Below are 13,145 nucleotides of genomic sequence, written 5' to 3'. Positions count from 1 at the left end.
GAAGTCATTCAACAGGTGCAGCATACAAAGGTATGACTTTTAGAAAGTCTCACCCTGAAACTATTTAGACTACTTCAACTGATCCAAGCCAGATGCCATAAAGGTTGATACCCATGCCAAGCTTTTATTCCAAACCAAAATGGTACACCCCTTCTGTTTGTTACTGCTCACAAAATGAGACCTGAAAAAATGTCTGTACACATAAGGCATGGTTTCAGTCACCTGAAATTCTGGGGAGAACAGAGTGCAACACAGTGTGTGGAAGAGTATAAAAGCATCAAAGACCAGGACATCCAGCAGGCTCCCTGATGCTTTTTTTGAGGATGGCTGGGCTACATATGCAAATGACCATGATGCCTTCCAGGTATCTCTCAGGGATAACCAGTTGTTCTGGCATGTATGTTAAACCACCTCAGCAGGATATTATGCCTTTCTGTAATCCCAGTGAGCCTTATTGCAAACAGGCTACTGTATTTATTTCTGACAGAAAGCACTGCCATAATCCTGACAGTGTCAAGAGAAAAGAGAACACAACACTTCTTCCTTTTCATTAATTATGTTCACAAAATATATTTATAGATCTTCAAAACTAACAGTTTGGTCATCTCCCTCTGCAAACATGCCCTAATGGAAAAGGAAAACTTATTTCAGGGTAAGTGAAACGTTTTGATTGACATCGCTGCAGCTGAAAACTACTCAGCTTTCCAATACTACAATATAAAAAACCCAAGAGACTTCAGCTCTCACCAGGTACTGAGCTGCAAAGTTTGGAAATGTGTTGAAAAGATTGTTTAGGAGGAACACCAGCAGAAACTACAAGCACAGTCACAGTTTCACCACCACACTCTGGGCCAGACAGCCTTTATTTATACCTCAGTATTTTTAAGAACACATTAGTTAGGTAATGTGCATGGTAGTTAGGTAACACACTAGTTAGGTAACCCGCACAGGTTGTTTCAAACTTTCTGCCTGAGATATTAGCCAACGGAGCAGGAAGACTTTAGGGGAGAAGGATGAAATACAGATACTGCTCTTTCATTTTGCTTAAAAAATGGTCAACCCTCCCATTTAGCCATCAATGCTGATCTTGAAACACTAAGTTTTCAGAAAAAAACAATCCTAGAGGATATTCCGAAGAAGAATAATATAACTGATAAACAGATTTAAAAGCAAGGGGCTAATAAAAAGTATAAATTTAAAAAAAGAAAAAAAAAATTTAACACATCACTGAAATTCATAGCTTCTTTACATGCAAAAAATTAGATTCTAAACAGAATAAGTACCACAGAATACCTTAAAAATGGAGTATAACTGTGTATTATACAGTATTGTACCTAGGACTGATTTTGACTGCAGTCAAAATTCGGGAGTGAGAGGAATAGGGGAGGGCATGAAAACAGAGGTTGCTGACTCTTTCTTGGATCTTTGGTCTTTTGCAAACTCTCCAGGACTTCTCAATGGCAATCTCCCCAGTCATGGGTAAGTTCAAGATCTTGGGTTTTTTAATGGCACTGGGGTTTTGACTTGATTACCTAGACTGAAAGTAGAATATTTTACTATGTGAGTAATACCAGTATTTGGCTTTTGTTTTAGAATATTTGCATTGATTAGGGTAAAAGAACCTTTTATTTCTTTCTTTATTATACTCTACTCCTTGACTCTAACCAAGACTTGTAAAAAAAGGCAATTGAGGTGATTGAGAAAAATGATCCTTTTTCAGCTCTTGAGCTGAATGTTGCATAACATTCTGAGGCTGTGACAGTGCTAAGAAATTGCACCCAGAAATAAAATTCTTTCTACTGTCCCCACTCTGCCCTGTGCAGTGAAATGCAAGTATTTCACTGAACCAGCCTTGGCATCTTTTGCAACTTGTAGTGAACTACTGATGTTAAAACACTTCCAAAATCATCCTCTCGTGCCAACAGAAACAGCTAGTCTGAAAGAAGAATTACTGGGTGGTGATCTACGACCTGTACTTGTACATTTGTTTAGATTAGGTAACTACTTAAGTTGCCCTGCCTGATCTCAAAATAAAGGCTATGTCTATGAATCAGCTCATACACGGGCATTCATTTCAGTGTTAGGTTTAATGCAGCACAAGACCTGTCCTTCCATGAGACTCCTAAGTTCTGAATAATTCAGCAATTCCTTTTAAATCATTTGAGTGCATTCTTGATTGTCTATGGACAATCTGAACTTCTGATCAATCAGTTCAGGCATGTTGCTTCAATTTTAGCACACTTCGTCAGCTCAGACAAAACTTCTTGTTATAGCGTCTGAACTGTTTTCAGGGTCAATTACAATCAAGAAACAGAAGCAGCTACACCTTTTTTTTTTTTGTGCACCAAGCACCATCTGAGATAATGAGCCCTGGGAGACTACTATTTTTTTTTTCTGTGGGAAACCCAGGGTATTTAAAAAGGGGAAAATGTCTGTGCACACCTTTAGCATTTGCTCAGATATAGATTCTACCATGTTGCAGTGAACATCAGAGCCAGCACAAATCCCACACCATTTGAAAGCCTTTCAGAATGCCAGGAGCATCTGTATGAGTAGTGTCAAATCACCACAAAAGGCAGCAGGCCAAATGGGTATAACAGATTTTGGCTCAGCCTGGCTCTGGCCAGAGAGCAGCTAATCCCAACAGTTATCTGGATGCTCCATCTTCCTCTCTCCCATTCCTCCCCACTCAAAACTGGCCTGAATGAAACTTCACACCCCAGGGAAACAAATTTTGTTCTTGCACTCTGAATGCTCCTAAAGGACTATTTTGCTATAATACAACTAGCCCACATCATGAAGGCATGAGAAGTAGCTCTTGACTTGACTTGTTTTAATGTTCTTACAACTGATTACAAATATAACTGATTTGGTTGCCGAGAATTTCCATGAAGAAACTACAATAAAGAAGAAAATCTATGTGAAATGCCCTTAATTCAATAAAGCCTGTCTCTGTAAAAATGTTGACCATGTAAAAGGTAAAAGAAGAATCCTTGCTAAAGAAGTCTTACAGTGGAGCACTTAAACAATCATTCTTTCCCTTAGTTGATGGAAGAGCAAGTGAAATCATCACTTGCTAGACTACAGGTAACAATAGGAATAAAAAAATAAACAAAAAAAATTAACAACTAAGACAAATTATACACAATCATCAGAGTTACTTTAAACAAATTAGAAGTGCCTAGCAAATTTGAATTAATAAGAAACTACATGCTTTTAAACTACACATATTCTCTGCAATGACTTATAAAAATGTAAAACAGCTTTGGCACATCTGAATATTTCCATGAACATATTTTCAACCTAGAAATACAACTTACAGAAATATGTATGTATACATATACACGTTTGCTCCTACTCAAAATACTACTTTAATTATACACATCTGTGGATACAATGCCTGGAAACAGGCATTTATAGAAGCTTATACAAGTGTATATATGGCATAGATGCAAGCGTATAAGGCATATACATAGACGTCTAAACTTTTTTTACGTAGAATACAGATGATCATCTCTCTAGTCTTGCAGATAAGGTAGAGCAAGATGAAAGCTGCAAACTGTTGCAAAAACAGGGACATGAAATAATGAGACAGTGAACGAAGAGCTTTTAATTTTGAGAATGCAAAGCAAACACAACAACTCAGAAACCATACCAGAAAAAAAGTAAGATTTAATCAAATGCTGCCTATGAAAAGCTGGAAATATCAGATTTAAAGACAACACTAATGTATTGGGTCTGGTTGAGATCGAGCTAATTTTCCCCACAGCAGCCTTACAGTGCTGTGCTGTGTATGGGTAGCTAGAAAGGTAATGATAACACAATAGTGTTTTGGCTACTACTGAGCAGTGCTCCCATAGCATCAAGGTTGTCCCTCCAATGTTTCCCCTCACATCCAGCTATGAGTGGGCAGGTTCTTCGGAGGGGTCACAGCCAAGAGAGTTGACCCAAACTGAGCAAAGAGATATTCCATACTATATGATGTCTGCTCAACAATAAAGGTTAGAAGAAAGAGGTGGGAGGCCTTTGTTATTTACCATGTTTGTCTTCCAGAGCAATCACTACTTGTGCTGAAGCTCTACCTCCGGGGAAGTGGCTGGATACTGCATGGTGATGGGAAGCAGAGTAAAAGATTTTGTTCTTCTCTGCTTCTGCACACAGCCTTTGCTTCTGCTTTATTAAATTGCCTTTATGTTGACTTAAGAATTTTTTTCCATCTTATAGTTTCCCTCCTCCCCATCCTGCTGAGGAGGGGAGTGGGAGTGGGGAGGAGGGGAGTTCAGTGGGAACCTGGCATCCCGCCAAGTTCAGTCTGCTACAGCTAAGCAAGTATTTCATTGTTTGACAGGTAGCTGTTAAGTACAGCCATCATGAACAAAAACAGCATTAGCTGCCACATCGAAAAGACTGTCACTGGTGAGTTTTCTGCGGGGCAATCATTTTTAAGGGAGAGTGAAGATACAGCCAGAGACTCAAACTACCTGAACCCTAGTCTCAAAATGGGGATTCAAGTCTGATTCAGCTCCGAAGAACCTTATGTTTTTCGGCTTTTGATCCACCTCTTCCAAACATCTTTAGAACATCAGCTGTGACTTAGACGTCATCTCATGACTTCATCTCAACACAAGTTCCTGATCAATCAGTAAAAATATAATTCTATCATGTAGGAATTATTTCAAGGCTCTAATAAACCTCTTCCAGATATACGAAAATGAAACAAACTACAAGTACAATCTATTCAGTGTTAAACAGGATACTCAAGATGTAAACTGTTTTTAAAAGGCCACAGTGGAAACTGGTTTATGTTGGTGTATTTTTCACCATAAAGTCTGAAAGAGGTATATTCTATATATATAAGATACAATAAATATATATATATATGATATATATGACACAATAAAAAGAACACAGAAAAGTGGTCTGATGGGAAAAGAAATTAAAAGAAATTCTGTGCTTTCTGAACTTTTTAAGCATCTGCTTTTCTTGCAAGATAAGATTACAACATTTTCAATATTAGAACTGTTGGTTGATAGGTAAAAAGGAGATAGAACTTTTGATGAAAATTTGTTGTATATTTAAAATATTCATCAAATCATCTCCCCAAAACATGCATAGATTATTCAAAATGGTTTTTTTTTGTTGAAAATACGTTATACTATTAGTTCTAAAGTCCAGTTCTCAATATCTTTTTAGCAAAGACTTGAAAGATAAATTGTGATTACACAGTGCTATCAGAAAACCTATATTAAAGTTGTTCTACAGTTCAGAATAATTCATATAAGCCTTTCCAGCATCAGGAAAAATACCTCATCTGCTCTCCCCTGAAAACCTGGAAAAAACTTGCAAAACTACTGTACAGATCATAAACTTCCACCCACCTTCACATTCTCTTCACTTTGGCTTCCCATACTTATTTTAATCTCACTGCTCTCACTGCTTAGGCATTTTGGAGGGCAAGTCAACTACCAAACCATTTGATAAATTGAATCTTTTCAGTTTATCCTTCACTCAGTTTCATGCTGGACACCTGATATAGTATTTCATTCACAGAAAAGCAGCCAACTATAGTTGAAGCTTAGATTTGTCAGTAGTCAATGACACTGCTCACTATAGCTCCTACCTCCACCTTGGAGACAGGCAATTAGCCATGAAGAACCATGAACCAGACATTCTTCTCTACCTTAGTGAGGAGTTCAGGTTAAAAAAACAAACAAAAAAACCCACTTTAAATGTGGAAAGACTAGATTGTCATAAATTTCCAAGAAATTGTGACACTGGAAAAGGTTTATGTAGAAGCAATTAACACACGCGTGCGCGCGCGCACACACACACACACACACACACACACACACACACACACACACAAGCTGGGTAGTAACAAAAGCAAGTTGCAGCTCTTACCAGTAATTTTCAGTAGAAGAGGGTTCATTACATCCAAAGAGTAACATGTGGTGGACTGTGTCCATGCTGGCATGAGGCTTAAAGTCAACTGAAAAAGACAGTGGCAAAAGAATTAAGCTATCTATACTCTCCCACGGGCATAGTAAGATATGCTATTGCTTAAGTCACATAAGCAAGAGCATTTTGAGCAATTTTATCTCTGTAATACTAGAAATAAGGTATGTCTGTCCCCACTCATTTATGTGCCTACTGAATTCCACTTACAAGCTTTCCTTAAATTTCCATTCAACAGGCCACCTTTCAAGCTAAAATACTATACCTCACTGAGTCATTAAGAAAAAGTAATTCTAAGTTCCCAATCAATACTACCATATTTTCCCCCCAAATTAATTATGACACTCAGTTAATGTATCAATGTATTCCAAACTGCAAAATTTTACTACCAATCTAATTGCAATCTACCTTTGAAATTTGCACTTGAGATTTATAACTACTCTTCTACTTCTTTTGCACTTCATAAAAAATAGAAACAAACAGTAAGTTACAGTTAAGAGCAACTAAAATCTTATGCATAACTAATATTTTCTTCCAGTGTTCCACTTGGTTTACACTTTTCCTGGATCATTTTTGGGACAACAGTTCCAAGAAGGGATTATGATTGATTCTCACTAATAGGTCAAACCCTCTGGAATGGAAAAAAAGATTTGTCAACATGATCTCATTGCTCAAGTATTTATTATCGTTAGAAACCTAGATGTGAACGTTCACTCTCAAATGTCTGTTCTTTATTCTATGCCACTGATAATACACTGTTCTGGATTCTCAAGTGATTGTGATCCTCTTTAGCATAGTAAAAAGCTTACCAACATCACACTGTAGTAATATCAGCCATGAATGTACAGTGAAGGCATTTCTAAAAACAAAGCAAGCTATATTCCTTTATTACTACTGAAAAGATGTGCCAGATGCAGGGAATGCAGTCAAATTTTCCTTCTCTCTTCTTCATAGAGAAGGACACTGGAGAGTTTTTAACCTTACACTACAGTGGAAATTCCAAAGCCAAGTCACTCCTGTCCTTACATGTACATAGATATTGAGGAGTCTTTAAGTGCCTTTTAGTTCTTAACATAGGGAGATGGTGAAGCCACGAACAACAGTTCTGCTCCTAAGACTTGTGGATTTATCTGCACTCTGAAGTCAGTATTTTAACTCGGAGCTGAGGCAGGGTTCCTGAAGTGAATGATGATGTGGATTACTGTCCCAGTTTCATAGGTGGGGGGGGAATCAATCAAAAAGCTTGTAATTTTTGGAGCTGAGACCTGTTGTGAAAAGTGAAGAAAACCAGCCAAAAGTTAAGGCATGCATGTTGAATTTCAGATTGAAGACACAAGGCATGCAGTCAGCTGGTAAGAAAATGAGCATACCACAGTTGAGGGCTTGGTTTGGGAATTAAGAGATGCATCCACATGCCCTGGGAAGGTACTTTGAGTACCACATATGATTTCAGAACTGCAAAATTTGACAGCATGAATAAAGTCTAGAGACTACATCACATCTTTATTTTCCTACAAGCAAATTCTACTAACTTCACAGCTAAAACCTTAATTGTGTTAAAGTAAGACCTTACGTTTTGATGTTTTTATCAGTAACAATAAGTAGGAAAATTATGATTTACTCTCGAATGGGAGGAGCAACTTGTCATTTTATGTGGCTTTCCTACCTTAGTTTTCAGGTGTTTCAGGTGTTTTAAACTGCCATTATCAGCTTAAGCGAGAGATTACATTTCTGAAACAGTTTATAAGCAGTTCAAACATAATGAAACTTCATTAACTTTATTGTCAAAATTAATACCTTATAAAATGTACTGTAAGTAACACCTAAAAGGACAGCCTTCTATAAATGTAAAATTGAAGGTTAGGCCTCTTACCTGCTAAAGCCACCATCTGTGCTGCTGGTTAATACTGTCTCACTGTTTCTTTTCATTTCTCTGCCACTTTCCCATTGTGAGTATTTACCCCAATAAATGTGTCAGGAAGTCTTTTATTCTCTCCACATTGTGCCTATTACAATTACATTCTAGAGCATGGACAGGACCTTTAAGTGCTACTATAAAACTTATTTCAAATAGCTTAATAAATGCTACTCCTAAATAGAGTAAATAAATGCTAATAGAAAATAATGCATCAGAGTTAACAATGCAAAATCAGTTTTCTGTGTGACACACTTGCACATGCTATTTTAGCTGATATACCTCATCATTGTTTCTGAAGGAAGCACTGAAAAACCTGTCTGTCAGCATGTGGGCTTAATAGAGCTTTTCACAGTTACATTATGATTCCTGTATAGTTACTTTCTTAGCAGCCCACCCAGGACTATAACCTTCCAAAGAAAGGGTGAAAAAAAAAATAATAAAAAAAAGAGGCCACTTAAAAAATCCTAGGTTGTAAAAGCCATACAAATTATCATGCGATTTGAGCCAAATGCTGTACCTGTCACAGAAGGATAAAGCAGCCCAGGTTGAAAGGAACCTTAAAGATCATCTGGTTTCAACCCCCCATCTTCCACTACAGGTTGCTAAGAGCTCCCATCTAACTTGGTCTTAAACACTTCCAGGGATGGGGCATCCACACCCTCTCTGGGCAACCTGTTCCAGTGCCTCACCACCCTCCCAGTAAAGAATTTCTTCCTAATATAAACCTACTCTCTTTCAGTTTGAAGCTATTCCCCTTTGTCCTCTACTCTTGTAAAAAGTTCCTCTCCATCTTTCTTGTGGGCTCCCTTCAGGAAGCAGGCCACAATTAAGTCAGCCCAAAACCCTCTCTTCTTCAGGCTAAACAATCACAATTGTCTCAGCCTTTCCTCACAGAAAAGGTGCTCCATTCCTCTGATCATCTTGGTCTGATCCTCCATTCACCTGATCCTCTGGACTGGTTCCATCCAACAGGTCCATGTTGTACCTGTTGCTAGGTCCACCCTGTTCCTGGCTAGGACCATCACTACCACTATCGCCACTTTGGTCTGGTATTAAGGGATGGCAGACAAAAGTCTATTTTCCTAGTTGACAGCCTCCACATTATACAGTAATGAACAGAACATTACTCATTAGTTAAATGATTTTTTATGCATGGAGGAGTTACACAAATGATCATTAAAATAACAGTAGCAGTTCTGGTATACATACTTAATTGAAGTCTGACTTACTTTCTTGATCAAGTACTACTTAGAATTACAAACTCCGGGAAAACTGGGAATATACAGAACATGACATCAGTTCAATCTTAACAGTGTGTAGTTAAGTTACATATTTATAAAACTTATTTCTAAGAAGTTCATCTCTACAAATAGCAATTAAATGATATAAAGTTGATATTTGTTTAATATTGCTGTCTTCTCTATAACAGAATTAACTTTAAAGAAATGTATCAACAGGTTTGGTACAGTTTGGCAAATTAAGGGGTCTTAGAGGCCTCCAATACAATAAAGACATCACTGCTTGACATTGGGAAAGTTTATATATGCCATACTAGAGTAACAAATCCACAGCTTCTCAGAGTTGTTCATGGATGAAAAGTAATTAACCATCTAATTATATAAATTTGTGTATCTGAACGTAGAAGGCTCCATTTCATTTCTGGACAAGCACAATCTGACAAGGACTTATCATGAGCCAGTAAGAAAAAGATATTTATTGGTCACCCATGTGAATGAATGTAAGGAGGTGAAGATGACAGTCAAGTTTCCAGGCTGAGTGGCTTGCTGTCAGACTCAATCTTTCTGAGTGTCTGTAGAGCACCGTTTTTCCATCTCTAAAGCTTAGTAGTGAAAGAGTGATATTTATTAATGTCTGCACCATTAAAGGCTCAACTGAGTTTCTAGTTTGCTACTTATTCATAAACGTTAATCAAACATGATGCAGAAGAAAATCACAATATATTTAAAAAATATAACTGGAATGATATTTTCTTGAAAAATTACATATTAATCTCTCTTACTAATATCTTCTACATATTAATCTCACAGTCATTTAATTTCACAGGAGCAAAAGGTATGCTCTTAACATTAACATAAAGGTACACCAACACACCCCACAAACACTCCCCCTACCCCAATTTTTCAGCATTTAGAGCCCTCTGGGACACAAAAATAACTAGTTCAGACAGAAATCTCAGCCTTGACAGTCTGAACTTCCACTAAAGAATACAATACAGAAAATGAACAGCATCTGCAAAAATATACAGATGCATGCCTGCAAAAGACCTCTAGGGCAAAACTTGCTCTACCTTCTCCTTCTAGTTGGTCCTTCATAAGTAAGTTGGATCAGTTCCTTTCTCTGATAACGTTTGAGAACTGACCCTGAACAAGCTGGTAATCTAGCAGAGTATCCCTCCAGTTTTGTAGTTCAAAGTTATACCCATTGTCCCTGCACAGGCATGAATGTCTACTTGTTTTAAATCTCTAGGGGAATGGCAAGGTTGAAGTATGAATTAAAAGTCCTCAAATATGAATTTAATAACAATATTGCAAAAAGGTTTCAGAAGAAGTTTTCTACTTATTAATAAATGTAGTACTGCCCACAAAAAAACACTAAAAAATGAAGCTCTCTCTTCCAAGGCCCTTATATTTCACCAATATGCAACAAAAATAGCCTGTTGTAGGTTCCATAACAGAACTTCCTCTTCCACAATGTCTTAGAGAAGGGAAAAAATAAGGGTAAAAAAAGGAAAATAAAGTAAACAAAAGGAACAAACGAGTGAGTCTTGGTCAAACTGTAAGGACACTTGGTCATAAAAGCATCCTTTTAAAGTGCAAAAGTCAAAAAAAAAATACAGAAGGCATTTATTTAGCAGCATATGTGCAACTGAATTGAACTGAAGGCAGAAGACAAAAGACTGCCTTAGTGTTACCATCAAACTGTCTCAGATACCCAGTTTATTGTTTCAGTTACGTATATTCACACCTACTTGTGTCGAACTCTTTAAAACATACACGGTCTTCTCAATACATCACTAAACAGCAACCCAGAGTCACAGTTCATATCTTAGTTTTTAGATGTTTTTATCACAAAACAAAGCAGTATGTTTTAAGGAAAGTTAGACACCATTTATTGGCAATGCAATGATTCTACTTAAATCATAAAAATTTAGAACTCTATCCCTTTAAAAAGAAATATTAATTCTCCTTGTGCCAATTTTCTATGCTTATTTAAGCAACACAAAATGTGTGCATGCAAGTTGATAGCTTCACACCACTTAACAGTATGCAGAAGTATTTAAGGACAAACTTCTAAGCATCTCGTTTCTTAGGTAATGATATCTATTGTAAAAATCTGACAAATCTTTTCCATGAAGAACATTTTCCAATGATTTTATTAAAGCATGATGGAACTGATCACATGCTTAAGACTGACCATATGCCTATTCATTCTGGGGGAAGTGACAAAAAAGGAAAAAAAAACCAAGTAATTTTGTTTTATTTTAAAGCATCCAAACATAAGAGCTTGTAAGGAATACTAACATGAGAACACATTATGTACACACAACAAGCTGTTTTGTTTTGTTTTTTAAAATTTGCTCATCAAGTTCCTCTTACTCTTCAAAGCTCCACGTGACAACTAGAATGGTTTCTCTGTCCAGACTTTACTCTGCTTTGTAATGACATGTACTCAAGCACAGTGATTACTGGAAAGGTGGCCAAATCCTATAAAAATCATATAAAGACGAAGAACATATAAACATCTAAAACCTAGAAGTGTCTAAGTCTTCAGAAAAAACTAAAACAGGTTGTGTGGTATGATTCACATCAGGACTTTGCATAGGTATTATTTTAAAGCAAATTCTTTCAGTAGGTCCTTTTAAACATGCACACCATAGGAAAAAGTTTACATGCCTTCACCATATGCAGATACCAAATGAGAGAACTAGATGTGCAGCAACCCCATAATAAATTAAACCATGCGAATTTTCAACTCAGTGTAGCACTAAATAAAAAATACTTAAGGAAGGGAGTAAACAGTATTGCTTCTGTGAATCAACGAAAATGGAACAGTCTATTCCTCACAGCACAGCAAGAATAGTTTATCAGAGAATGAACACACACTCCCTTTTATGCTTATTTTTCCCTCTGTGGTCACACTCACAACAAAAATGTGAGGTCAGATTCTCACCTCTTTACAAAACAGATATTCAGAGAAAACACTTAAGAAAAATTACTCAGATTTTTTTAGTTAATGTAATACAACATGAAAACCAAAACACAATTTTCTATTTCTAAGGGATTTCCACAAGGAAATCCACATGGAGCAGTAGTCTCATAATACACTACATCAAAAACTATATGGTATTTCCATCATACTTTTTTTAAGTACAAATACCCTAAAATGCAAAAAAAGTATACAGAAAAGAAAAAAAAACATTTTAATTTCTCATTGCTTTCTTTTATTCAGTTTATAACATCTTCTGATAGTGAAACTATCTTCAGCCAAACCAACAGGACTTCTCTCTACCTGAACAACTTTATGTTCACAAGCAAGGCACAATAAAACTAAAAGGACCTCAAGAACTTTCTGAACAGATGGTGTTGTTCTGCCTATCTATATGATCACAGCATTTGTAAGTTATTGCAGTGTTTCCCTCTACTTGCCTGCCACCTTACTCCTGCCATGACATTTAAAAAAATAAAAAGATGTGAGAGGGTTTGGTTTGGTTTGGTTTTTCCCCTAGATAAGTAAAATCTTCCCTGCAGCCAACACTGACTGTAAGTGCAAAGGATTTACAGCCTGTACCAGCAGGTAAGTAAACAGCTGCTCAGCAGAGCAGAATTAAGTATCTGGCCAGAGACAGGAAGCCAATACTTTACAAATGGGACTGTTTGGTACTGACATGCCAGAAGCATCTGCATGTAGCTCCTTAACTACAATTACTCAATGAACCTCCTCAGATACAGTTTGTTATGTTGACTCTAAGTAGCTCTCTCTAGTTTGTTTACGCATTAGCCATGACAAATGCATTTTGGAAACCCTGACAGCCAAAGATTAAGTCAATATGAGTCAAAAGGAAAAGAGAAAATGCTGAGGTTCTTCAATATAGCTTGCTTAGGTTCTTCCAGTTATCCAATACTCACCTACATAGGCTTCATCATCCACTGGCAGGCGTACTGACATGCAGAGGTAGGTATCAGACTATTAAAAGACAAAAGAATAGAAATTACCTTTAAGATGTGAATGTTTAGAATTAAAAGGATAGAAA

The 13,145-nt window shown here is 36.9% G+C and overlaps 1 protein-coding gene across 1 annotated transcript in view; it reads right to left on the bottom strand.

Moving 5' to 3' along the window:
• PAM (peptidylglycine alpha-amidating monooxygenase) overlaps nt 1–13,145 on the bottom strand; it is a 117,169-nt gene that overhangs the window by 50,824 nt on the left and 53,200 nt on the right. The window contains exons 4-5 of the mRNA XM_027896726.1: nt 13,021–13,078; nt 5,902–5,989 (exon numbers count right to left, since the gene is read on the bottom strand). Coding sequence (XP_027752527.1) covers nt 5,902–5,989; nt 13,021–13,078 — 146 coding nt within the window. The remainder of the gene's footprint in view (nt 1–5,901; nt 5,990–13,020; nt 13,079–13,145) is intronic.

The sequence above is a fragment of the Empidonax traillii genome, unplaced genomic scaffold, assembly GCF_003031625.1.
Source record: "Empidonax traillii isolate 1590-97213 ecotype Southwest subspecies unplaced genomic scaffold, ASM303162v1 scaffold18:size2335232, whole genome shotgun sequence".
NCBI lineage: Eukaryota > Metazoa > Chordata > Aves > Passeriformes > Tyrannidae > Empidonax > Empidonax traillii.
This window is presented reverse-complemented; position numbering and strand designations above follow the sequence as displayed.